The 26460-nt window shown below is 51.8% G+C and overlaps 1 protein-coding gene across 1 annotated transcript in view; it reads right to left on the reverse strand.

Annotated features, from left to right (window-relative positions):
- The window catches only part of PAPPA (pappalysin 1), a gene marked incomplete at both ends in the record, with an annotated part of 252378 nt that overhangs the window by 36779 nt on the left and 189139 nt on the right, over positions 1-26460 (reverse strand). The window contains 4 exons of the mRNA XM_079706315.1: positions 4642-4751; positions 9990-10137; positions 18719-18890; positions 19484-19694. Of these exons, the coding sequence (XP_079562441.1) occupies positions 4642-4751; positions 9990-10137; positions 18719-18890; positions 19484-19694 (641 nt within the window). The remainder of the gene's footprint in view (positions 1-4641; positions 4752-9989; positions 10138-18718; positions 18891-19483; positions 19695-26460) is intronic.

Here is a 26460-nt window from a genome sequence, read left to right on the forward strand (position 1 = left end):
TTTGGCTGCACTGGGTCTTCACTGCTGCACGCGGGCTTTCTCTAGTTGCAGTGAGCGGGAACTACTCTTTGTTGCGGGGCGCAGGCTTCTCATTGCAGTGGCTTCTCTTGTTGCGGAGCACAGGCTCTAGGCACGCAGGCTTCAGTAGTTGTGGCGCACAGGCTTAGTTGCTCCACGGCATGTGGGATCTTCCCGGACCAGGGCTCAAACCCGTGTCCCCTGCACTGCCAGGCAGATTCCTAACCATTGCGCCACCAGGGAAGCCCTCTTCTCTTCTTTTCTTTCCTCCTTCCATCCCCCTTTTCAGAAGCTCTTTAAAAAGCCAGGACCCCAGCTACCTAAAGGCACGATAAGCCTCTGAGGTTGTGAGTGGCACTTCCTGTTGGGAAGCCTTCTCGGCACCCTGAGCAGGGGCAGTGCAGGGCAGATTGGAGGTGCTCCTTAGGAGCTGATAGAAGAGAAGCTGCCCCCCTAAATTCTGGATGTCCAGCCTGGAAGAGTCTGTCTCATCCAGAGGTTGTAAGCCAACAGCTTCCGGGCTATACAGCCCACAGAAATGTTTGGTTTGGCACACAGAGTGCTTAACAAAAGTCAAAATCAGTTGCCAATATATAAAACATGAGAGACTTCGTATTTTAAAAACTCCAGATTTCTTGTACTCAAGGAAAAAAGAAAAATCTGGCCACACTGAATCCACATTTCCACACTGTCACACTCAGCTAGAGGCTCCCCCTTTGGCAGCCAGCGTGTTTTCCACAGTTGACCACAGTCTCCACCATTCCCTGCAGTCTCTCCAGCATTGAGCCTGAGGGGTGTTTCCAGCTATCATTGAGAGTTTGCACTGTCTTGCTTATTAGATTAGAGGAAGGTTTCTCTGTATCTCTACTTCTTTCAAAACTGCATACGTGGGAGGGGGCTTTAAAGGGGGGAGAACTTAAAGGAAATAAAGGACAGAGTCTTTTTCTTTATGAAGGTAAAACATATGCCTAAAAAGAATTTCATCAGATATATACTCTAAGATTCCAGTAACATGAAGTTCAAAAATAAGCAAAACCAATATCTTGGTGGTGTGGGTACTGCCTGCCATGGAGAAGGGAAGGCCTCTCTGGGGAGTTGGAAAGGTCCCCACCCTGATCTGGGTTTCACGAGTGGACACAAACATAAAAATGGATCAAGCCTAATGCTTAAGATTAGCATGTGAGCTTAATCTCAACAGGAAAAACTTGAACTGCATTTGTAATATCTCATTTCTTAAGCTGGGCAGTATGCACATGGGCAGTTGTTTTATTTTCTTTAAGTCCCTCTGTGTCTGTCTGATGTATTTATAGTAAATACTACTGCTACTGCTACTGCTACTGCTATGGGTTGGCCAAAAATTTCGTTTGGGTTTTTCCATAACATCTTATAGAAAAACCCGACCAAGGTTTTTGGCCAGCCCTATACTATGCCTCAGTATTTAAAATACAAAATCACATGCTTGGGCTGCTTCACCCAGTTATCGCACCTGTCTGGTTCCCATCGGTGTGTGAGTTTGTGACTCTTGATTTCAGTCTAGCTGTTGTTTCACAGATGGGGCAACTCTGGCACATATAGCAAGCAGGTGTTGAACCCTGGTCACCTGACTCAGCCACCATAAACATTTAGGGAGCATCTACTGTGTGCTGGGCACTTGGGGGGTGCACCAGGGTAAATAAGGTGGGCACGGGCCCGCCTTCACGCAGGCCACCCATCCTGCACGCGATCTCAGTGCTGACATTCCACTCATCTAGGTGGTCCTCGTTCTCGTCATATGTGCCAATACCCGTAAGGTGCTTAAAACAGAGCCTGTCACACGGTAAGTGCCAGTGGTGGGTCGCAGCAGGCTTGCGTGGGCTTACGAGAGGCAACAGTGTTGATCTCGTGCTACTTGTGTTGAGCGACAGCCATGTGGAAAACCAGAAATCTGCTATGCTGAGAATATTTACGCCTCAGAAATTGGCAAGTGCTACAAATCAGAGGGCGTATTTTTGTGGAGAGCCAGTTGTGAATTATTTACCGTCTGGTAAGCGATCGTAAACATTTTGCCTTTATTATTATTATCGTAGAGGCAGCACGGGTAGCTGGAGGAGTCAACGGCAGCATCAGACTGACCTGGTCTCTTTTCAATTCCTCGTAGGCAAGTGGCTTCTATCTCTGAGATTCCATTTCCTCTACTGGAAAAATGGAGTCTAATTCCCACCTCACAGGTGTGTGTGTGTGTGTGTGTGTGTGTGTGTGTGTGCAAATCAAGGTGGGAAGGTGTCTGATCCAATACCCGATTCACAGCAGGCATCCATTAAACGTCAGCTGTCATCTCTCACTCTCTTATGCTGGGGACAAATGTGACAGTAGCTGGAGCAGAACCTCGGCCCCGACCGTCTACCTTGTGCTGGCGCTCAGAGGTGAACCCTCGGAAAGCAGATTAGCGATCCAGGGCCTGCTCTGGCCTGGCAGCGCCTGCACCAGCAGCTCTGTTTCTGCAGCGCTCACCACAGAAGGGGCAGGGGTGCAGCAGAGGCCAGCTTTTCTGCCTGATTCCTGGAAATCATCAATCTCTGCCTTTCGCCCTCCTCCCTTTTTCTAGCACATTTTTTCCTCCTGGATAATGAGGCCTCCGGAGACCAGTGGAGGTCTGAGCCTCGTTATGGCTCTCTGGGTAGGCCGGCATCAATAAAGGCCGGCGGACCAGGGAACTGGGTGGGGGGCTGGAGCAGGCAGGCAGCGGGTGGGCGACTGACGAGGGGGGCGCTTTGCAGACTTTCAAATCCCTGGATTTATTTCACAGTGAATTATAACTGAACTCTTTAGTGCCCAGGGCTCACAGAGGGAAGGGTGGGGATTCACCCGGGGGCAGCGAGGGAAGGTCTGAGGGGGAGACGGGTCGGGGAACCCGGTGTGGGTCCCAGGCACACGGGATGTGAGCGGGGTCTCCTGTGCTCTGTGTAGAGTGTAGGTCCCTGCCTTTGCTGGGTGGAAGTCAGGGTGGACTAGAGGCAGGGCGGGATGGAGCGCAAGGAGCTCACGGTCAAGATCCTGGCTCTGCTTCCTGGGGTGACCTGGCCCAGTCCCCTCCCTCTCTGAGCCTCAGTTTCTCCATCTGTACAATGAGGGGCGTGTATCTGATGATCTCCAACTTCCCTGAGACTCTGACATACAGCCTCTGTATGCGTGCGCCTGGGCGTGTACAGCCCATCGGAGTACATGGGTGCTTGGGGAGAATCTATCTGGGGACTCTGGGTCAGGAGTGGGGAGAGGCAGGCTGAGTGCATGAGGTCAGGGAAGCAGGGTGCGCTCGTGCAGGTCTGGGAGAGTCAGGCAGAGAGAGAGACGGAGAGAGACGGAGAGAACAGCGGGGATGGAGGGAAAGAACGCGGGCAGGAGGGAGGCAGAGCCAGGTCACAGAGGTATCGGGGAGAAGGGAGAGAAAGAGCGTGAAGAAAGCGGCAGGAGAAGGAATGAAGCTGGAGACGGGCAGAGAGCGGTAGCGGAGGAGGACGAGGAAGCAGGGGCGGAGAGCCCTGGGGCGCACGGGGGAGCAGGGGGATGCTGGCCAGGCCCAGCGCCAGGTCCACAGGTGCAGAGTGCTGCGTAAGCCCTCAGAGCCGTGCTCTCGGCTCATCGGGGAACCAGTGCACCCGGCATCGGGATCTGCAGCGGGCGGGCAGACGGCAAGGCCTCCAGCGCCCCGGCAGAAAGGCTGAACCCGCCCTGCAGCCCTGCCTCTCTCACTTCCTCCAGCGTGAGGGGCCAGTGCCCAGAGCTGGCACATGAGGCCTGGGATCGTGCTGCCCCGGAGGACAAGAGTGGGGCCCCGACTGATCGGGTGACACCCAGGAACGTGGGAGCGGCCAGCCCCAATGTGAACATGGCCTTCCAGCCGGGGCCACGGCAGCCTGGCACCGTGGGAAGAGCACAGCCCTTGGATGCAGGCTTGGGGTCGAGCCCTCACCCCGGGCCATCGCCCGCTCCTGAGGTCTCAGTGTCCACAAGGGGAGAATGCAGACAGTGGCCCTCACTCCTCATAAACATCCTGAGAGACCAGTGGAGGTCTGAACCTCGTTCGGACCTCGTATGCTAAGCTCCGGGTGCACAAACACGGTAGGTGCTTCGTACACAATTGGTGTTACTAGTTCCCCGTATCACATATTCATTGCTTTCCACCAAATAAGCAAAAGGCACGAGAAAGATACCAGAAGCCCAGGCTATGGAATATCCGAGAGCTTGTATTAGAGAAGCCAAGAGCACCATCCTGACAAGTGAGGACTTTCCAGTCAGGCAGACACAGGTTTGTGACCTGACTCTGCTCTTTCTACCTAGGTGTTCTCGGGGCCTCAGTTTCCTCATCTGTAAACTGGGCACATTAGTCCTCTGACTCCTAGGCTGTCATCAGGATTCAGTGGGACAGTAAATAAAAGATCCGTAGCACAGGGCCTGTCAGAGGGAAGGTATTAAACACTCAAGGGCTGGAAAAATGATGGTGAACAAGTCTGCACTCCACAGAGCAGGTGTGACCGTTAGATGCTTTCACGTATGTAGAGGGACTGAATCAGGACCAGAGCGTATAAGTGGTCAACAAGGTCATTTCCCTCCCTGAGCCGCAGGTGGGCGGCCCCAGTCACTCACCTCCACCCGTGTGGGGTTCAGCCAGTGGGGGATGTCACGGACGGTCACGTTCGCTGGCAGGATGATGGACTCGCTGTTGTGGTCCAGGCACGAGGTGGCACACTCCGACCCTGAGGGGAAGCCGAGAGTGAGGTGGCGGCTCAGCCCACGTCTCCTGATGCCAGGGGCTGCCCCACCCCCACAGTGGACCCTGCCGCTCTCTGGTCCCCAGTGAGTGGGGACGCCCACCCTCAAGGGCAGTGGGCAGGAGTGAACGCCCCAGCAGCGCCATCTCTGGTCTCCCTGACCGTTCTCTTGTCTCCAGTGCAGCTGGCACGCACCACCGCGCTCAGCAGCCCTCAGCCCAGGTTTGTCTTGCTCCTCCTCTGCTCAGAAACCTTTCGAAGGCTCCCCACATCCAGGACGAAGTCCAAATCCCTTTGCTCAGCATCCATGGCCTCCCACGGTCTGGTCAACCTTATCTCCCACGAACCACCTTCACACCCTCCCACTAACCGGACTGTGCTTGGTTTCGCGTCGGAGTTCCACTTCCTCGCCTCTTTTGTTCCTGTTCATCCTGTCTCCCGAATCGGCCCCCCGATCTGCCTCTGCAGGGTCAAATCCTACCAGTTCTTCAAAGTCCAGTTCAAATCCTCCAAGAAGCCTGCCCTGATTTCTGCAGCTGAGTGAGAGCAGCGCTTGGCACTGAGGAATCTCACTCCAGTGCTGGTCTCACCCCGTCCCTCCTTTCCCCGGTAACAGGGATGCCCTGGGAGGGCAGGGATGGGATCGGTTCCTCTCTGAGCCTAACCCAGTGCCTGACACACAGGGTCTGCTCAGCAGGCGTCAACCCAATGAACGGTGAGCCTGTGAATGCAGCATCCATGTCTCAGCCCCACACCTCCTCCTCCCACACAGCTTGCATTCACGCCCTCCTCTGTGCCCTCAAGACCATCCCCGCTCCTCTTCAACTAGCGTATGACCAGTTAATGACCCTTCAGACCTCAATCCACGTGTCGCTTGCTCGGAGAAAACCCCCATTCCTGACAGGCCAAACCCTCTCATGGGCACCCATCACTGATTTGTCACATTGGCTTGGTGACTGCTGTACCAATAGCTCTCTTCCCTGCTCGACTGTCAGTCCGTGAGGCCAGCACTGTCTGTGCTCCCCCTTCTAGGCCCAGAGCCTGGCACTGTGCATGGTGGATGGTAGGCGCTCAGTAAGCATCTGCGAAGCGAGTGAAAGGGACAAGAGTGCACGGGTGCACAGATGGTTGAGGAAATGAAAGCGTGAATGCATCAACGGGTGACTGGCGCAATGAGTGAACGATGAATGAGGCACCTCGTGGTGGAGGAAGTGGGTACCGAGATGGATGAGTGAATGGATACACGACTGGGTAAGTGGATAAAGGGATGAAAACGTGAATCAGGCAGTGAGTCGGTGAAGGCGCCACGACCAACAGCGACGCGGTGAGTACACAGAAGCCCTTGGTCCAGGGACGTCTTCAGTTGACTTTCAAGCTGTGGGTTAGCACGATGACTGTAATGGAACTCATACGTTCTCTGTCCTGACCTCACTGATTCTGAAGTCTCCTAAAAATCAAGCTCATCCCCTGGGATGTCCCCAGGACTCCAAAAAAGGTGCTCATTCATATGGACAAAGAACTGATGTGTCAGAATCTGACCAGGGGCCTAAGGAGGTCATCCCCCTGCCTTAGTGCCAAGACCCCCTTGAACACTAAATGGTTTACAAGAGTCAACTCTCTCTTTTTTTTTTTTTTTGCGGTACGCGGGCCTCTCACTGTTGTGGCCTCTCCCGTTGCGGAGCACAGGCTCCGGACGCGCAGGCTCAGCGGCCATGGCTCACGGGCCCAGCCGCTCCGCGTCATGTGGGATCTTCCCGGACCGGGGCACGAACCCGTGTCCCCTGCATCGGCAGGCGGACTCTCAACCACTGCGCCACCAGGGAAGCCCAAGAGTCAACTCTCTTGAAAAATATCCTATGCTGTGAGCCATTCTAAAGGCTCCCTTCCAAACGTGTGTGTGGGTGTGTGCATACACACAGTATGTATACATGTTTATGCATACGTGCGGCTATATGTACACAGACGCTTGTATATGTAGATATAGCTTATCCAGTGCCCTTCCTGTTGCCACCTTGTCATCCTCTTCAATCTAAGAGACTCACAGAATCTGAAGAGGTAGCAAGGGTGGGTGGCGGGTCCAGGACAATCTCTGGAACCTCTTTAATGTAAACATGGGGCCACTGAGCCCAGAAGGTGGGCACGGGGGTCCTCCCGGTCTTGCCAGGTGGTTTTCACCCGTCACTCGTTCCCCTGCACACCCAGTGTCATCGCATCCGTCTCAGAGGGGACAGCGTGCAGTGTGCGGGCTCGGGTCACAGAGCTGGCGAGAGGGGGCCGTGAATGAAAGCCCGCGCCTCTCCTCTCTGAATTCCAAGCCCAGCGATGGATACGGCGGAGACACAGAGGGAAGAGAAAAGAAAGCAGCAGTGGAAGGGGACAGAGAGGGGTGGAGGGTCAGAAGAAAGAAAAGAAATGGGGGACACACAAAAAGACAAAAAAGATGAGTGATGAGAATAGGGGGATCCCTAAGCAGTCAGAGAGGCTCAGTGGTGCGTGTCTGTCACGAGATCAGTTCTGAAGATTTTAGGGAGCAAGGATGGAACAAGGCTGCGAAGATAAGACCCTTTTGAGAAAAGAAGACGCAGCCTCTGAGAAGCAGACGACGGTTATTTATCCCAAAAGGGGGAAAGAAAAGATCTGGTCAACACAGGAGGCCACCGCCGCCTTACGCAGCAGTCACATCCTAACTTCTCTTTCCCCGCACCTTCCCCCTCAGCACTTCCCTCCCCCTCGGCACTTCCCTCCCCCTCGGCACTTCCCTCCCCCGTGCCGCTGCTCTGGGCCTCAGGACCAGGCTGCTGTGTTGTGATATATGAGCCCTAACCGGCATCACTACAGAGTGGTGACCTCGGCACCCCACCCTCCCCTTCCCGGGAGGAGCACCGATGGTGGCAGCGGCCTTGGTGGCAGTAATAAATTTCTGAGGACCCCTCACTGCCACAGAAGCCTCCCCAGGCTGCTCCGGGAGGGACCCTGGAAGAGCTGCTCTGGGTGGCTCCAGCACGTGGCCCCCAGCCACCAAGCTGGACACATGCGTCACCCCTGCCCTGCTTACCAGGCCCTTAGGCGAGTCCCTCTCCTTGGTGAGGTGGGCTCTCCCCAGGGAGGGGCTCAGCCTGGGGACGGGGGAAGAGAAGCCTCTCCCCTCCGTCCGCTGGCCACCCCGCTCAGTGCCCCAGGCCGCTCTTACTCTCTCAGCTCTCCCCGTGTGCCCTCACCTGCCCACCACCCATCCCGGGTCACCGTGTTCATAAAACTGGCATCTGCATGGCCGTGGGAGCAGGAGGAAGGGAAGGAGATTCAGGTTCCGATGTCAGACAGCTTGCTTTCCCTTTCTGCTCTGACCATGCAAAAGCTCAGTGGGTAAAGCAAATGCTACCGTCACCCCCTCCCACTACCTCTTGACCATTCTGCGGGCCAGCAGAGAGCCAGGCATTCTGGCTCATTTTCATGTGCCTGTGACAGGTACACACAATACAGGTACAAAGGGGCCACGAGGTGTGTTTGTGTATGTGTGTGCGAGCTACACGTAGGTTTATGGGTGACGAATTTGTGTGGTGTCTCGCTGAAGTGTACGTGCTAGGCATGGGCTCACCACGTGATGTGTGTGTTTGCATCTGGTTGTTAAGCATTTGTGCATATATGAATATATGTGCTTGAATGTGTCAGCGGATGCAGACATGCAGGAGGTCTGTTTATCATCAGAATTTTTTCTCCCAGGGTTGCTCAAGGCCAGTCGTGAGTGTGACTGAGTATTCACGTGCATGCCCTGACTGAGTTGGGGACAGGGACCCCATCACAGACAGAAGTGTCCAGAGCCATGAACACCCCTCAGGGATAATGGAGGAGAAAGCCTTGGCCTTGGGATGGAACAGCCAAAGCTACTGGCCATTGCTACACCTGTTGCCCCAACTTTCTAGAAAGCTTATACTGGCAGGCCCTATAAACCCCACCTCTCTGCAACCCTCCTGGTCAGGGTCCTTTGGATCGGTGGCTCGGCAAGATCTTAAAATACCTCTGGAATCAGCAGGGACAGCAACCATGCCCGTGGGTGTTTTCTGAGCCGTCCTGGACTAACACAGGAGGGTTGATCCCTACTCTAAGTTCAGGTGAAGAACCTCTGTACTTGGAGGCTACATGTTTCCATCTTTAAGAGGAAGGGGTCAGGCCCCCTCACGCCTCTGCTCTCCAGCCATGGCCCGCCCTTCTGGACATGAAACGATAACTCGTTTTACTAGGTGAGGGACACATTGACTCTGTGGCTGGGAGTGAGTGTCTGCACAGATAACCTTCTGCTCCAGACATCCCTGGTGACTGTCCCAGGATTGGCCATGAGAAAGGACATCCAATACCCTGGGCTCTTCATCATGGTCAATTAGGGAATCAGCCCAAGAGGTCAGTATCACTGACCTCAACTGAGATTAGACTCAATGCACACCCAGCTCCCCAGAAAGCCGCGGGCCTGTGATTAATGCATCTGTCCAGACACCTGGTTTCAACCAGGCAAACTCCTGGCATCAAACCCCAGGTTGTCTCCCTTCACTTGGCAAGCTGGCCTATCACCAAGCAAAGAGTATTCTGAAAACACTATTCATCCTTATTTAGGAGGCAACTGGAATGCCATGGAAAGAACTCAGGCTTTGGGGAAGGAGAGGTTGCAAAGATCCCTTTGAGTCTCAATTTCCTCATCTGTTAAAGGTTATCGAGAGGCTGCGAGATAATGCCTCTAAAGTGCTTGGTGCAGCACTGACCCACGGTCGGTACTACGAATGGTCAGCATTACGTAAACTTTAAGATTAATAACAAAGGCCGCCACACTGGACCACTACTGCTTCCCTAAACAGGATGCATGTTTTCATACCTCCCTCCCTCTGCCACATGATTCCTTCTGCCTGGAATGCCATTTCTTGCCCCACAAGCTCTTGCAAATCCCTGTATAAGAATCCCTTCCTCTGGGAGCCTTCTGTGTCCCCGGAGGCACCGGTCAGCTGTTCTGTACTCCAGAGTAACTGTGCACGCTCACCCAACACTGCTTTGCCAACATCCATGCCCTGAACTCTCTCTCTCTGGGAGGACAGGGTCTGGTCTCATTCCTCTCCATTTCCCCAGTGCCTCATGCAAGGTCTCACATAGTACGGCTGCCCAAGTCCTCGGCAGGGGGTGAGCCCCGAGCTCCTGGAAGGACGTGCCCTCCCACCGCTCAACCCGACACGCCCGTCGTACCGATGGCATAGCCTTCAGGGCACTGCAGCTTCAGGTTGCTGTTGAGCAGGTCCGGGGCTGAGCACTGGCCTTGCATCTCCTGGCAGACGTGGAAGGAGCCGCTCCAGGTGCCATCTTTCCGGCAGTGGATGACGTTGCTCCCGTGCCCCTGAACGCCACAGAAGCACAGTCAGGACCAAGAGAGACCCCACCCTCCACAGAAGAAGCCTCTGAGTGTTGCATCTCCCCAGAGCTCTGAAAATGTTAAAAAAACAAGTTCTTAACAGTGGTGGAAACCCAACCACCCTCAGACAGAGGAACTGTAATATCTCCATTTTACAGACAGGAAAACTGAGGACTCAGTGTGGGAACAAACTTGCTCAGAGCATCCTGGAGAGTTTAACTCCCAGGTTTCCTAAATCTCAGTCGTGCTCTTTCAGAGATTTCAATCGGAGAAATTTGTTCTGCTTGTTTGTTTGTTTTTTTTTTTTAACTGAAAAGGTGGGGCCCACGTGCACCCCCAACGTGTACCATGAGTAAACATGGGTCCTGGAGCTGTTTGGAAGGAGACAGACATACACCAAGGCTCGCTTCCTCTCAACTGATGAGAAAGCGTCCCAGGCCAGGGCTCTGCCACGTGCTAAGTACGCAACCTTGGCTCCGCTGAGGAGCTTTCTCTTCCAGGGCTTCCCTCCTCTCCTTCCCCTTCCATTCCTCCCTTCTGCTCCATTCCATTCCAGCAATAATGTCACCAATAGGGTTGGAGGGGGATACTTCCATCTGTGCCCGCCCCCCTGATTCTTTAAAATAGGCAACGTTTCCCATTTCTCAATCTTCTGCAAAGTCACGGGCAAAGGCAGCCTGCAGACGTGGTCCTTCCCCCAAACCGCTTTGCACATCTAAGATTCTAACGGGAGGTGTCCAGCTTTGTCGAAATTTCAGAACCACCCCTAAATCCAAAGACCGTTTCTTAGTGTCCACTCTGGGTTCAGGACCGTGGGGTCGTGAGATGAAGTGAGCCAGCGTGTGCCCCAGGAAGCTGGGAGGGAAGACACTCCCGTGAGCCGCCAGCCACGCCAGCATGACCGTGCTCAGTGACTGCGCTGTGTGCACCCGGCGAGAATAACCGGATGTGAGGGGCAAGCTGGGAGGGCCTCTGAGAGGAGATGACATACGGAAAAGAGTTTTCAAGATTCTGTGTGGAATCAGGCAGAACAGGGAGGGAAGGACAGCTGTGGGCACGTGCAAGTTCGAGAGGGAGGGAGTCGGGAGGAGCTGGTACGGCAGGTAAGGTGTGGAGCCTTAAACAGCCACTTATGGAGGCTGGACTCTACCCCGTGGAATTGCAGAACCACGGGTCGTCTCTGCACAGTGGGGCCTCCTGTGTGAGAACGAGCTGTACAGCGTCTCTCTCTTTCACGTTTAGGATGAGAAGAGAAACTCTACATGAGGCCAGAGCAGCTGGCCACGCTCCACCGATGAAAATGTCTGCAGAATGGCTCCCATGCTCTTCAGCTGCCACTCAAGCCCCTGCGTCTGGCCTCCAGAGCGCTCAGAGCCTTAACTCTGCCTGATTCTCCAGCTCCCTGCTACTCCGTCAATTGCCTGCATTTTTTTTTTTTTTTTTTTTTTGCGGTACGCGGGCCTCTCGCTGTTGTGGCCTCTCCCGTTGCGGAGCACAGGCTCCGGACGCGCAGGCTCCGCGGCCATGGCTCACGGGCCCAGCCGCTCCGCGGCATGTGGGATCTTCCCGGACCGGGGCACGAACCCGTGTCCCCTGCGTCGGCAGGCGGACTCTCAACCACCGCGCCACCGGGGAAGCCCTGCCTGCATTCTTGAATGCACCACGTGAGGTGTCACGCGGCCGTGCTTCTCCTTCTGTCTGCGCTGTCCCCCTCCCCTGCCCTCTTGCCCAAACACTGGCACAGACCTTTTCTGGCACAAGCCATCCTGTCCTAATGCCACCCCGGTCCTGCAGAGAACAGTACCTGAAGGTCTCTGACACCCACTGCCTCTCTATCATCTGCTCCCGCCTAGACGGTGAGCTCCTTAGTCATCCCTGCATCCCCGGGGCCTTCCACGACACTTAATAGGTCCTGGCCTCTGGTCCATTCATTCGTCACTCAGTATTTTTGTTCACTCAAGAACTGTTTAACAAAATATGGAGTCAACAGGTGACAGTTATGGAAGGAATTGGTTTAAAACACAAGAAGAGAAATGAATGCGTGAATCAAGAAATGAGGAAATGAAGAAATGAATGAATATGAGAATAAATGAATGAGTGCACATATGAAAAAAATAAACTCTTGGAAAGGGTTGATGCAGGCTGAAGCTCCCCTGTCTGAGGAAACAGCTGCAAGGAGAGGGGGTTTAGAGAGAAAGGGGGCCCCTCTCTGGGCCTCACGTGGACCAGCATGAGGAGGGTCCAGTTGTGGTGGAAGCCTCTGTGGCCATCGAGAAGGGTGGCCCATCCCGAGCACGCAGCTGTGGGATGATTGCTGAGTCCACCCAGAGGTTCCATGTGAACTCAGGGAAAGTGTAGGCAGCTTCATGTGGCTTCAGAGAACCCCGACTCTCCCTCCCAGAGCCCCAGGCCCCGTGATTCTGCTGGGCCCTCGTGGGAGTAGGAAACTGACCCCAATTTCCTGGAGCCTTGGCCTGGGCCTATGATGCATTTGGCCTCCAGCCCCTGAAGGGCTGCAGACCTCAGCACTATGTGGGCCAGAGCTGGCTGGAGAGCTCGGTTTGCAACAGAGAATGTATCAGAACTGACTGGAATCTGCTCAGGGCATTGCAGACTGGGGAGGCTCCACTATAGAAGGTGGGGTTATAAAGGTACTGGTCTTGCTACCTCTTGACTCTCTCCCTCCTGCCCAGTTCATCGGGCACTTTCTGCTGCTGACCAACTCAGCGTTACAGAGGACGGGGTCCTTCTGGACTGGACTTTCAAACAAGGCTTACTTGGGGGCTGGCAGTCCAGGGCGGGCTTCTACAGTGGAACCCAGATGACACGTCCAGCCCCATCTCTTGCTACACACATGTCCTCCCTGCTACTCTGTGGTCACCTGTCTCTCCTGAGCACTTCTCTTGCTTCCCACCACCATACCTTTGCCCCTACTGTGCCCTCTGCACGGCAGACCTTCTGGAGCCTCTCCAGATTTTCGAATCCTCCTTTGGGAATAGATCTCGGTGCACTCAGGGCTGCCTACCACCTGGTGCAGACCCTCAAGTAGATCCATGATGCTGAGTCCAGTTTGATCAGAGATGACCTGACATTGAGGACCCCATGTGGGAAGACCAGAGACCACGGGCAGGGGACCCACTGTGCGTACGTGGCTCCAAATGCACAGTGCTGCATGCCAGGGTGAAAATTCTCACCAGGGGGCTGAGCATCCCTCAGCAAAGCATTGTGCCTCTCTGCGCCTGTGCATCCATCTGTAAAAAAGCATACTGTGCTCTCTCGACCCCTCTTTAGCTACACAGGTCCCCAAAGGGCCGAGCCGAAGGCATAATATAGTATCAAATACCTAGTAGGTGCCAAGTGTTCTATGCACATTTAAAAATGCTTTTAACAATGTAGTTAGTGTAGAAATTATGTCCCTTTTACAGATTTGGAAACTGAGGCTCAGCTAGGAAGTGAAAGATGAGTTTTTAAATGATATTGGTGTAATGGTTAAGAGTATGGACTTAAGCCAGCTGCCCAGGTTCAAATCCCATCTCTGCAACTTTGCCACTGTGTAGACTTGGGGAAGTTCCTTAACTTCTCTCTGCCTCAGTTTCCTCAACGGTTAAATAAGCCTGCAGTTCACGGCCTGAGAAAGTCACCACGAGGATTAGGTGAGTTAGGTTATGTGAAGCATTTAGAGCTTAACACACACATCAAGCTCTCTAAGGGTTAGCTGAGTTCTTAACCACCCTGTTGCACTGTCTCTAAGGGAACTTCAGAATCAGCCCAAGCATCACCCACATTTTAGAAATGGCAGCCACCAAAATAGGGAGACAGCAGGCCCAAGTCACGCAGGTCATCGGGGCCAGAGCCAGACCTCTTCCTGTAAGCCTCTGAGCTTTACTACAATGCAGGGGAGGGGAGGTGGCGAGGAGAGGCTGGGGGGTGAGTGGAGAGGGAGACCTAGACTTTTTCTACTTAGCAGAAATGAAAATAAACATAACAACGGCAGAGAGAAACATGGCAACATCAGAGCAAGGCAGAACCGCAAGGTGCAGTGCAGGATATAAACAGTTAAGCTTTGGAGGCAGCCTGACCTAACAACTGGAGTCTCATTTCTACCTGGACTTCCTAGTTGTATAAGGTGGGCAAGCCACTTTACCCCACTGAACCACACCTTCCTCATCTTCAAAACGGAACAGTAATGCCAGATGATGCGGGGCTTAAATGAAGTAGTCTGTGTAAAGCACTTAGCCCAGACTGAAATGTAGTAAATGCTCAATAAATCACAGCTGCTGTTCACTCTTTGCCTATGTGTCCAGTCAATGCCCTTACATGCATTTTGCTTCCTCCCAGTGAGATACAGGGGTGACACGCAGCTCCAGGAGTAAGGATGGGCAGAAAATGTGGCTTGTGCAACGACTTGGTTAGGAGATCTGAGACTCTGTGTCAGATGTGACTCTGCTGGTATCAATAACTTGCTGTGTGACTTGAGGTACGTTGCCTTCCCCTCTCTGGGCTCCAGTGGTCCCATCTATAAGGTAAGTGGGTTGCAGTAGAAAATCTCTGAGGTCTGGCCCACCTCCAACATCACATGGGCCTGGGATGTCTCTGACTTCCTCTAGGAAGCCCTGCGTTCTCGGGCAAGCATGTGACAACCCTGAAACTAGAAGCTGCCCCTGCTCTGGGAGGCATTATACATATGAGAGCTGTGCTGTGTCCAGAGGAGACCCAGAAAGGCAGGGCCATCTGCACATCACTAGTGGCAGAAAGGCTTTTACATCCTTCCTCTGTGATCCGTGCAAAGAACTGGGTGCATTCCTGGCTCCACTCCCACCCTTCCTCTCTGGCTCCTGCTGCGTTGCTAAAGTCCACCACTGAGTGCATTACTTCATTCCGAAAGCACCTTTAGCTTCTTCCTCTCCTGCTGAAGCCCCTGTGCATGCATCTCCCACAGACCCTGTCTCCATCCCAAGACAGCCCACTCCCCTAATCACCTACAAAGCCCCCCACAGTGCTTTTCACTGTGTTATCACCTCGGACAGCTCAGGAGCATCTGAGTCAGATTAAATGCTGAGACAATTAGCACTTCTCCCCAGTGGCCTGGAGATGGAATCCCTGTCCTTTGCCACTTGGCTGCCCTGGAAATGTCTGGAGACAGTGGGAAAAGCAGGGCCCTGGAGTCAGTCAACACCACCTACTAACTCATAACCGTGGGCAAGAGCTTGGCTTCAGAAGCTTTCTTCCCTTATCTGCAAAATGGGCATATTGCTTCTTTTTCAGAAGTTTATTATGAGGTGTTAAAGTGAGAGAAAATCTGTGGCTTCAGTGTGGCAGTCAGGAAATACTTAAAAAATTTTTTTAAAGCTGTTATTGTTAAGGTTCTCTGTCTTGGTTTACAGGGATAATAACACTACAAATTCTAGAGCTGAACTGTTCAATATGGTAGCCACTATACAAGTGTGGCTGTTTACATTTAAATTTGAATGATTTAAAATTAAGTGAAATGTAATATTTAGCCGTTCAGTCACTTAGCCGTGTTTCAAGCGGTCCATAGCCACACATGGCTGGAGGCCACCCTATTGCACAGCACAGACATGGAACATTTCCATCATAGCAGAAGGTTCTACAGGGTAGTGCTCATCTAGAGAGTCTATATATTCTACAGGTTTACGTGAGCTAGAGGTCAGGTTCCTGTGCTTCCTATTGGTCTCCCCAACCTATATCCTGGCCTCATGCATGACGGTTGACTTTCTGGGGCTAGCTGCCGACAGAGGGCTAACTTTCAAGCCACTGCCTTTGTTTCCAGGGTCTGTAGGAGCCCACGTGGCACACTGTGATGCATGTGGCATCTCTCCACTAGAAGTGACCTTAAAGGCAGGCTAGTTCATTTGTGCCTTCCCCAAGGCTGCCATGCACGGTGGCATAGGTTGTACACTCTACAATTCCAGGGGTTACTCATAGACATGCCTTACCTTCATTACCTCATTTAACCCTCACAAATAAGCTATAAGGTAGGTAGTATTATTTCCCCTCCCCCATTTTATGAATGAGTAAACTAAAGCTTAAAGGGCTAATAAACAACTTGCCCAAGTCCTCCAGCTAGTAAGTGGTGAAGCCAGGATTCACACTCAGAGTCCAGATCCAGCATCATACTGGCTCCCAAGGCATGAATGAAGCTGAGGATTGATTTGCTCATTTGCTTTTAGTGGTCGTGGGAAGGAGTCTGTGAACCTCCCCTGCAACAGTCCCTGTCCTCTCTCGCCAGGATCTGGAACTTGTTTGGAAAGCAAAGAGTTCTCGCTCCATACAAGCTGTTTGATTCAAGATACTCTGTGCCGTACGTTTCAGCTGTGCTTACAGGCAGCAAGAGGGGATCTGAGGTGAATACTCGATTTGGCTCTCAGGCCCCTGGTCTGAGGGTAGAGGAAATTCATTTGCAGTACAAACTAGAAACGTCAATTGTATTAGGAGCCCATTTGGCATGCGTTCCCTCATTCTTTTAGCCGGCAAGCAATACCCTCTGCTCTTTGTGTCTGGCCTCTCTGCCAGTTGCCAAACAGAACTGCTTGAGTCGTCTGATAAATTTACATTTTCCTCTCCTTTAAATACAAACTGGCCATGAAAGGTACTTGGCAGGCCACAGGCAGACTGGGTTTCGGTTTGATAACGTGACCACGGCCAGAATATTATTCGGCTCAGTAGTTCTGGTAACTGTTAGCAACAGTTTTACGTAAGGGAGGGAGAGGGAAGTTGATCGGCTGCGTGAGGCCATGGTAATCTCTGGCCTTTGCTTGTTCTCGGCACTGGCTTCTGCTTCCCTGGCAGCCGGGGATGGGAATGACTCGGGTACACAGACATCCCTGAGTTTTTCAGGTACTGCCTATTGGATTCAGCCTGTCCACAGTTGGGGGTGGGGTGGGGGACCTGGGTTCCGATTCTGACTCAGCCGACACCAGCTATGTCACCTTGGGTGGGTGAGTGACTTTCTCATCTGGAAAATGAGGAGATTGGCCTGGATGTTCACTGCAGCTCTTTCTCATGCCCTGTCACTTCCTGAGCACCTATTAGGTGCTTGGCACTGTCCCAAGTGCTGAAAACACAGGGAAGATTAAAGCTGTGGTCAGGCATTTCAGAACCTGGCGGGGGGGGAATGTGAAATGAATTACAATGCAGTGTGGTCGATGCTGTGAATGGGGGGACCCCTAGGAGGGGCACGGAGCCCACAGTGGAAGGGTCAGGAAAAGGTCCTTGGAAGGAGGGCTACCTGGGCTGAATGGTAAAGGATGGTTAGGAGTGAAGTGGCTGGAAAAGGTGACAGGGACTTTTTCACAGAGAATGCCCAGGTGAAGGGGAGATCCGTCTTACTGGTGATGGGGGAGACGTCCTGAATGCACAAGTAGGATTTATCCTAAGGGAGATGGGGATCGCTGGTTCACAAAGGGCTTTGAGCAGGGGAACTGTTATGATCACATTTGTGCTCTAAACAAACCACTCTGGCTGAAATGCGAACAGTACACTGGAGAGAGGCGAGGAGAAAGCAGGGAGATGGTCAGCAAGCTGCATGGCAGCCCAGGAGAGTGAGGCTGGTGGCCTGAGTCAGGGTGGTGGCACTGGAGCCAGATGAGAACAGTTCAGGAGCTGACTGAGAGAGAGAATGGGTAGGACTTGGTGGCTATTTGGATGTGGGAGCGGGAGTGAGACGAGGTGAGGATGCTGCTTTGACAGTGTCTGGTATTTGGTAGATGCTAATAAAGACTAAGGACTGACAGGGGGAGAAACTTGCACTGGGGCCCCGTGGGCTGAACCCTGGCCTTGCACACCTGTGAGTCATGGGGCTTGAGGTGTCAACCCTAAGTGGTTGGTTCTCTCAGGGTTGGAGCTCCATGTGGACTTAAGTCTTCCCTGGAGCCAGCTGGCTCACCATTCTCTTTCCCACTCTTGATTCCCTACCCATCTTAGTGGGTGGAGGCGGCGGGGGCGTGTGTGTCAGGAGGAAGGAAAATGCATTCACAGAACTCCTTCCGCAGGGCCGGCGGGAGTGTTGGGCTTTGTCTCAGTTACATGTGGATTGAGAGAAAATGCCATCTCCCTCTGTCCTTCCTTCTTCCATAGTATTCTCAACGCTGTACATCTAGTCTAAATATGGTTCCCTTTCTCTTTATGCTCGAGGAGCCAGTTGATGTCTCAAGATAGTGAAAGTCATGATTTTAAGTACTTCAGGGACCAACATAAGTGGTGATGGTGGTAGAAAGTTGGCCAAGCAGCCCTGGTCACTCCTTAACTCAGATCGACTTCATACCCTGGGATTCCACATGTGATTTCTTTCATAGGGGTTCAGAGCTAAGAATCTCTGAACCGGTAAAATGCAGTGATACAGGTAGGACAACGAGGCTCAGAGAGATTACAGAGAAAGATGGCGAGAACCCAGCTCCTTACGTCTGCGTTGCTGATGTTGCTATTATACAATTCTGCCATCCGTAGAGAGTCTCCTAGAGGACGTGGGCCTTAAAACACTGGCCGGTCTTTGGTAAGCAGAGAGGAGCGGGACCTAAGTATAGACCTCGAGTTCAAGGAGTCTCACCTGGGTGCCATCGCTGTCTTCACACTTGACCCTGCACTCGCTGTTGAACTGGAAGCCATTAGTGCACTGGTAGAGCCCGTGGAATTTCGGTGGAGGAGGGTCACAAGTCACAGGAACACAAGCCCCCTCCTGCCAGCTGCCATCTTGGGTGCACTGGGTCTTGAAGGCCCGTCTTCAAGGAAGAGATAAAAGAAGAGACATCTCAAGGACCAAATGGCTGGAGCCACGCTCTGCACCCACGTTTCTCTGGAGCTGGCTGGCCTCACGTCTCCCTTTCCCCTTCCTGATTCCCTGCCTGTCCTGTTGGGTGGTAGGGGTTAAGGTAAACGTTCCTTTCTCAGGGCCAAGCAAGAGTTACCTGTGGACTGAAATAAAACTCAAGCCCTGCTGGCCCATCTCCTCTGATGGATCCTGGCACAAGGACGGTATCAATATCCACCATCTACTATATACCAAGCACTTTGCAAGCACTTTACATATACATCCTCATTCATTTTTCACAGCAATCTTATGTGGTAACTGTTATTATCATCCCCATCTTATTGCTGAAAAATAGAGGCCCAGAGAAGTGAAGTCACTTGCCTGAGGGCACACAGCCAGCAGGCAGTTGTTAACAATATCCTTCTAGAGTCCCACCAAAGAGGATGGGAGGAATGGTGGGTACTGTCTCTAGCAGAGAAGTGAGCACTTCCTTCTAACCAGACAGCCAGACCTGGCTCTCCTCCCCCCAAGCACATGTGAGTTTGCCTTTGCAGCCCCACTTACTTCTTTGACTTCCGGGAGGAGCCGGGCACGTGGTATCCAGGTCTGCACTTGTACTTGCAGAAAGAGCCCACCTTGTGCTTGTTCTCCCGGCAGCGGGCCGTCTGGAGGTCTGCGTTGGGCACCGGGGGTGGGGCCAGGCACAGGAGCTCGCACAGGGCCTCTGGGAAGGACCACAGCCCGTCCTCCATGCAGGTCAGGAGACTGTTGTTGCCTGGAGGACACAGGCAGGCAGGGTTAGCGGGGCGGCGGGGGCGGAGGGTGGTCTCTGATAGCCCAATTCAGGCACTGCCTGGACTGAAACCAACTTGAAGAACCAGAGGATCTTTCACATGTAATTCCAGACCCTTCCACTTACAACTGAGGAACCTAGGGAGAGAAAGAGCTGCCACAAAAAAAAAGGAGATGCAACCTGGGGAGTGACGTACCCCATGTCTACAGTGAATTAAAATTCAAGGCTCCTGACTTGATTCTGAAACCTCTTATACTGCATAGAAAAGAGAACTCCATAATCCTTTAATCCACCCTCCCTCCTTCGCCATGGACATTTGAGCCCAGAGGGGAAGGCACTTGCCCTCTCATAATTGGCAGAGCAAGCTCCTATCAGAATCATCTCCGACCTCTGGGATCAGTGTGCTGTGTGACCTCTAGCTGCCGCTCCCTCTCTGAGCCCTGTACCCCTGTATTTGTCCTAGGCCCCCCTTATGCCTGGAAGTGAGAGCGCTGTGGTATCTGGAGGTTTGATTTTCTTTTCAGGCCCCAGTATTCAGTGAAGCTTTGCCAAAGCGGCTGAGAGATGAGCACGTCCCCCATAGCCCGTGCCAGCTCCAACAGACGTGCTGATTGCCATCAGGAAGCTGGCCTGATGGGGAACGTTACACATAAAAGTAAAACACGGGGAGTCAGGCTTTTCACTGCCAGGTCATATATTATCGATGCACAGCCTGCCCCAAACCTCCCCAGGACAATTAGAGATGGACCTGAAACTTGAATCTCTCAACCAAATTCTCCTCTTCACCGTTATTCTTGAAAGGTGTTGACAAGCAGGACTGGAATCACATGGGAGGCTCCGGGATTTGGAGGTTGGAGAGGGGTGATAGGGATGAAACTGATATTTACTGATCATTTACGACGTACTGAGTACTTCTGCTATGTGATCTCATTTATTCTCACCACAGTGCTCTTAGTAGGATGACTCCCATTTGGAAACAGAGACTTAAGAGAGACAAGTGACTTGACCAAGTTCTCCTGGTTAGTAAAAGACTAAAGTCGGGTTTAAAGCTGAGTTTGTGTTTGTTTGTTTGTTTGTTTTTTGCGGTACGTGGGCCTCTCACTGTTGTGGCCTCTCCCGCTGCGGAGCACAGGCTCCGGACGCGCAGGCTCAGCGGCCATGGCTCACGGGCCCAGCCGCTCCGCAGCATGTGGTATCTTCCCGGACCGGGGTACGAACCTGTGTCCCCTGCATCGGCAGGCGGACTCTCAACCGCTGCGCCACCAGGGAAGCCCTGATTTTGTGGGTTTTAATGGCAAGTTGGCTATACTTGCTCAGCAGAGCTCTCAGGGTCTATTCTGACAGAGCCAAGCCCCAGGTCTCCTATCTACAGAGAGAAAGCAATTGCTCCTGCCTTTCAGGGTGATGAGAAGATAAGATGAAACAACATTTACGAACTGCGCTGCCAAAGAAAAAGTGCCGTCAAATTCCTTATTCGCTGCTTCTCTCCCTCCTTTTCTTCCTCACCGGCCCCGTCTCCCTCCTAACCTTTGCCTTCAGTAGCAGACCTGAAAGGACCATAGGGGTCGCACGGAAGCCTTCATTCATTCAACAAGCATCTATTGAGTGCCTATTATGTGCCAGCTACCCTTGTCTACGTTGGGATGACGCAGTGAACAGAACAAAACCCAAACCCTGCCCTCTTGGAGCTTATGTTCTAGTGGAATAGGGAGGAACGCATAAAAATATCCTAAAAAAGCAAAGTATTTAGTAGGCTGGAAGGTGGGAAGTACTATGGAGAGAAATAAAGCATGAAAAAGGAGAAAGGTGGGAGGGTATGTAGGCTCCTCTCTTGCTTCTCTCCCTGTTCACTTTCTTCTTTCTCCTCCTGTGTCTGTGTGAGTCATCTGGGGAGTACAAGACAGTTTAGGGTCTGCAAGCCCCACAGAGGATTCCACGTTGATAAACTGTGACACTGCAAACTACAGATGTTTCTACATCAAGTAAAAAGAAAAAAGGGTGTGAAAGGATGACTCATTTGGCTTCCACAGAAGCAGAGAGGGCTCCAGAATACCAGAGACCATAAACTGCTTTTTCGCTTGGCCCTTGTGACGGGGGCAGTTTGCGAGAGCCCCGGCTTAGCAAGCACTTAGTGGGGAGGACAGTCACAAAAGATAAGGGAAGCATACCCTCTCTAAATTTCCCAAGAAGGATCAAATACCTCTGGAGAAAGGGTTGAGGTGCTTTAAAAATATACCCTACCAGCTATGCAAATCATAGATCGCGAAGCGGAAGTCATGGTTCCTTTGTGGCAAACTAACATAAAAATCGCAAAATGTTAATCAAGAGAGAAAATGCAAACCAGAAATGTACATTCTGGGAGAGGGTAAATAGGAGTTAGCCGTGCACCACAGTCAAAAGAAGCAGCACGCTAAAGCAGGAACCGGTGCTTCAGGACCATGGACATGCCCCACCTCACAGCCAGCACTGAACTGTGCAGAATCAGCATTTCCACGCCCTAGCTGTGGCCGCCACCCTGCAGCCACCCTGGGGCTTTGAGGAAAGTAGGTAGGACACCGCTATCCGTGCCCTGCCCTCGTCCCCTTGGCTCTGACCTCTATACATTGAAGGATGCTTACTGCACCCGCAGCCATCTGTCTCTGGAGGCCTTTTGTTCTGACCAGGGAGGCTCTGCTGCACACAGGGCAAGCTCACAGCACTGAGGTGTCAGTGCTCCCGGACGTAGCACTCAACCAGTGAAGGAGCTGGGGCATTAACAAGACGGTTTCCAGAGGAATGTTCTACCCTGTCTCCCACTCTTCCCCAGCGGGATTAAGCTCCAGCTGCCCACAGAGGTAACTGGCTTTAGAAGAGATCCTGACGCTTCTATCATTTCCATGCCTCCTTTTCTCATTCCTCTCCCTGTGTTTCCTGGGAGAACATGACTCAGGACACGAGGTGAAGGCATTTCTGCGCCTGGAATCCCTGGTTAAGGGGAAGAGTGCCGATGTCAGAGACGGTGTCAGAAAGTTATGTGACCCTGTACTTTTGTTTGTTCATCTTTTAAAGTCAGGAAAATGAATCTTGCTCAGCCTGTCTACAGTCTAAGGAAATTTCAATCTCCAGTGAGTATTAAAATAATTATAAATGTACTGTCAAAAGAAATATATCTATTTTTATTATTGTATTTTAAAGAGTATCTAGAAGACCCCATTTCTTTGAGAGTGCCTTTAAGATTGAAATTAACCTAGGGTAGAATACAAGGAGGGAAATGCCAGGAGACCTATGTCTGGTTTTCTTAATGCCTTGTATACGGTGTTGGCATTGCCCACATCCTAAGGTCTGGGACTTGGTCTTGTTCATTCTTTTATTCCCAGAACCTACCCTGTGTCAAGCACATCGTAAGCCCTCAGTATCCATTTGTTAAATGCGTGGAGTGTTATGAATGTACGTGTGACCTTGAACAAGTCACCTAACCTCTCTGTCCCTAAACCAAAGCCGTCTTTAAGTTCTTGTCCAGCTCTAATATTTTAGGATGTGGAAGGATATTAGCCACTGTATTAAGAAAACAAAAATGCAGCTAGCTGGACCAGGATAAGAACAAACCAGCACTCAGGAGGTTGCATTAGCCAAAGGTAGAAGTGGGAGGAGATTCAGCTTCATTGCTCCTGTTAAGAAACGGACCTTGACAGGAGTGATAGTGCAAGAAGAAGAAGAAGAAGAAAAAGGGAGACAAATAGAGAAGAAGCCTCACCCAGCGCTAGAGCTGCATCAAGTCAGGGAGACGCTGAGGCAGGAGAAATGGAGGTACCAAGAGAAGCATGCCATCATCTGCCGATTTCAGTCCTGAAAGCACATTTCTAGGCTCCTGGAATCCCAAGGAGTTAAAGAGAAGATCTGAGCTGGGCTTGACAGTGCCAGAAAGCATCATTTGCTCAGTAAAACTGGGCTCTCTCAGCTCCAGCCTGGGTGAGTCAGATCACATTTTGATTATTTAATTGTCCATCTCCCCCCCTAAAGGTCTGAAAGGAATCCTACCAATAGCTGTCTGTTTTTGAGTCTACAAGGCAGGCCTAGGAAGAATTACTGGCGCCATCGCCTTGATCTTCCTAGTAACCCAATTTGTCATTAATCCCATTTTGTAGGTGAGAAAAGTGAGTCCCTGAGTGGGAAAGTGAGCTGCTCAAACTACAGCTGGGGCTCACTCCAGGGCTGTCTGACTGCTACATGCTCACTTGACCCTGCTACAGAGCCTGCACCCAAGAGCATGGCCAAAGAGGAACTGCTGTCTAGAGAAAACCTCATGGAATCAGGACTGTGGACGAGTGGAGTATCCCAAAACCAAAACTAGTCCTAGAGTAAGATTTCACCACTCCCTCCCCCTCCCCGCTGTCCAGAATTGTGTCGCTCACTTCCGAATGTCTTTACCAAGAGGCCCCATGTGTTAGACACAAAGAAAAAGAATGCGCTAAGACGCAGTCACAAACACGGATAATTGATGGAGAATGTCCTAAGAAGAGGGAGCAAAGAGCCTGGACTGTTGGACACCTGCCATATAGGAGGGGCTGGGGAATGCAAAAGTGGGGTGATTTCACCAGGTTGGTGGGAATGGTGCACCTAGCAAGAGGGCACCATTTCTAGGGTCAGGACCCCTGGGTGACCTTCTGGCCCCAGTGCTGATGGTAACTCATACGTGACCTTGCATAAATGCCTTCCTGTCTTGGACCTCAGTTTCTGCATTGCACAATGAAATGATTAGCATTGGTGACCTCTAGGCTTCTCCCAGCTCTGCCCTCTGTTTCAGGGTTTGATGGGAGTTCTGGATTGAGGGGCATGGTTTAGAAAAGGCCAAAGGGATTCTGGGGCAGCAGCTAAGAACCCTGAAGTAAGACTAGGCTTGACTCCCGAAGCCTGAGCGACCATTCAGAGTGGAGTGGGGGTGAGGGAGTGAGGGAGACAGGAAGAATTATCTAAGAGACAAAACTGCTGCTTGGTCTGTATTCTTATCACTGCTCATATCTGAAGGCGGCTTCCTAAGCAGCTGTGTGATCTTGAACACGTTTCTTCTCCACAGTGCTCAGGCCCCCAGGAAGGGTTTGAGTCATGCTTTATCATTAGCACCTAGTGGTGCTTTGGACCCAGTGACATCCTAGACCCTGTTATCTCCAAAGTAGGAGGATGATAAGAAGAAGAAAGCAGCATTCTCTTAGGAGTGGTATGAGAATTCCTCTTTGGGGGTGACCCTGTTTTTATGAGGAAGATGCCCCAATGAGATCCTTGGGATAAAGCAGAATCCTCCAGGGCTGGCTATCTGCTTCTGAGAAAGATGAAAGGGTCTCTGCCTGAGAGAGGATGTGAAATTCCTAGAGGAAGGGAGGTCAGGACAGGATTCTGACGGAGAGGGTAAGGGGTGAGGAACAGAGCGGAGGTTGGGTGGGAACCTGGACACTGCAGGTTGTGGGCACTCACCTCACGTCCCTATCTTCAGGAGAGTCTAAGAGATCAGAAGATGCTCGATGGTATGAGGTATCTTCTGCAAACTAGTGAATAGACTGAGTTGAAATCTGAGGTTAGACAGAAGTAGACAGTGGGCCTTTTAGAAAGATTTTTTTTTTGGGGGGCCGTGTCATGCATCACGCCGGATCTTAGTTCCCCCACCAGGGATCGAACACATGCCCCCTGCAGTGGAAGCACAGAGTCTTAACTACTGGACCACCAGGGAAGTCCCTAGAAAGATTTTTGTAGGATGAGCACATGCTTGCTTCAGAAGCCCCACTCCAGAATCGATATCCAGGGCACCCCACATGGTTGAGGTGAGGCGGACGAGGTCATGGAAGTAACGTTGCAATTTTAGCCATTTAATTAAACATTTATGATTTTGATTTTGAAGTTATTTTTTTTTAACTTGAGACTATTTTTTCCCTCGTGCATGTCTGTAGGTTTGGTCTGCGCTTTTAGTGGTCATTTGATAAAGGACCTTGGCGGGAGTGATTCTAGGGCTGTGAGTTCGCAGGGTATTTTGTGGACACCTGGATTCTAAGGGGGCAAGTGAGTCTGTGGTGCTACCTGCATTATAGCAGTTTTAGGGCCACACTCAGTGCTTCTCCTGGGCGGTGGCTGTTTGACTGAGGACACTAACCTCCAGGTCCTGAGAGGAGCATGGAGGATGGATCGCATCTCCACAGCTCCCAGGACTAAGGCCTCGTGGGACAAAGAGGTCAGTGGCCGAGAGGGTAGCCACAGCCGGGATTCTCATAAGGATGCCCCTTGGAGATGAGTGTTTACTAAGCACTTTCTCTGGCCCTGGCATTCTGTACACACCATTTCTTTTAACTCTCAACATGACACTTCAACGTGGCTGCTCTTACAGCCATCTTACAAATGAGAGTATTGTGGCTCAAGGATGTGAAATTGCTTTCCTAAGATCAAACAGCTGGGGCAGAACCAGGAGTGGAATCCCCGTCTGTCTGACGAAAGCTCACATTCTTTTTTGCTTAAATCACGCTGCAGGGAAAGGAAAAACGAAGGGAGGAAAGGGAAGCAAACAAGAAATGTGGTAAAATTTTGTTTTGATCACCTCTTTATCTTCTGGCTTAAGAAGGGAGGCATCATTAACAAGCTCAAGAGAGAGGTAAAAGGACCTCTGCCCAGTTTTCACTGACAGAAGATCCAAGCCAAAGCATCAAAACCTGGAATCTGAACATCAGGTGATGCTGAGAACCAAGGTCATGGTATGCCAGTGGGTCCTGGTGGGTCAGTGTGGCCCCTG

This window comes from Hyperoodon ampullatus (genome assembly GCF_949752795.1).
Source record: "Hyperoodon ampullatus genome assembly, chromosome: 6".
Taxonomy (NCBI): Eukaryota; Metazoa; Chordata; class Mammalia; order Artiodactyla; family Ziphiidae; genus Hyperoodon; species Hyperoodon ampullatus.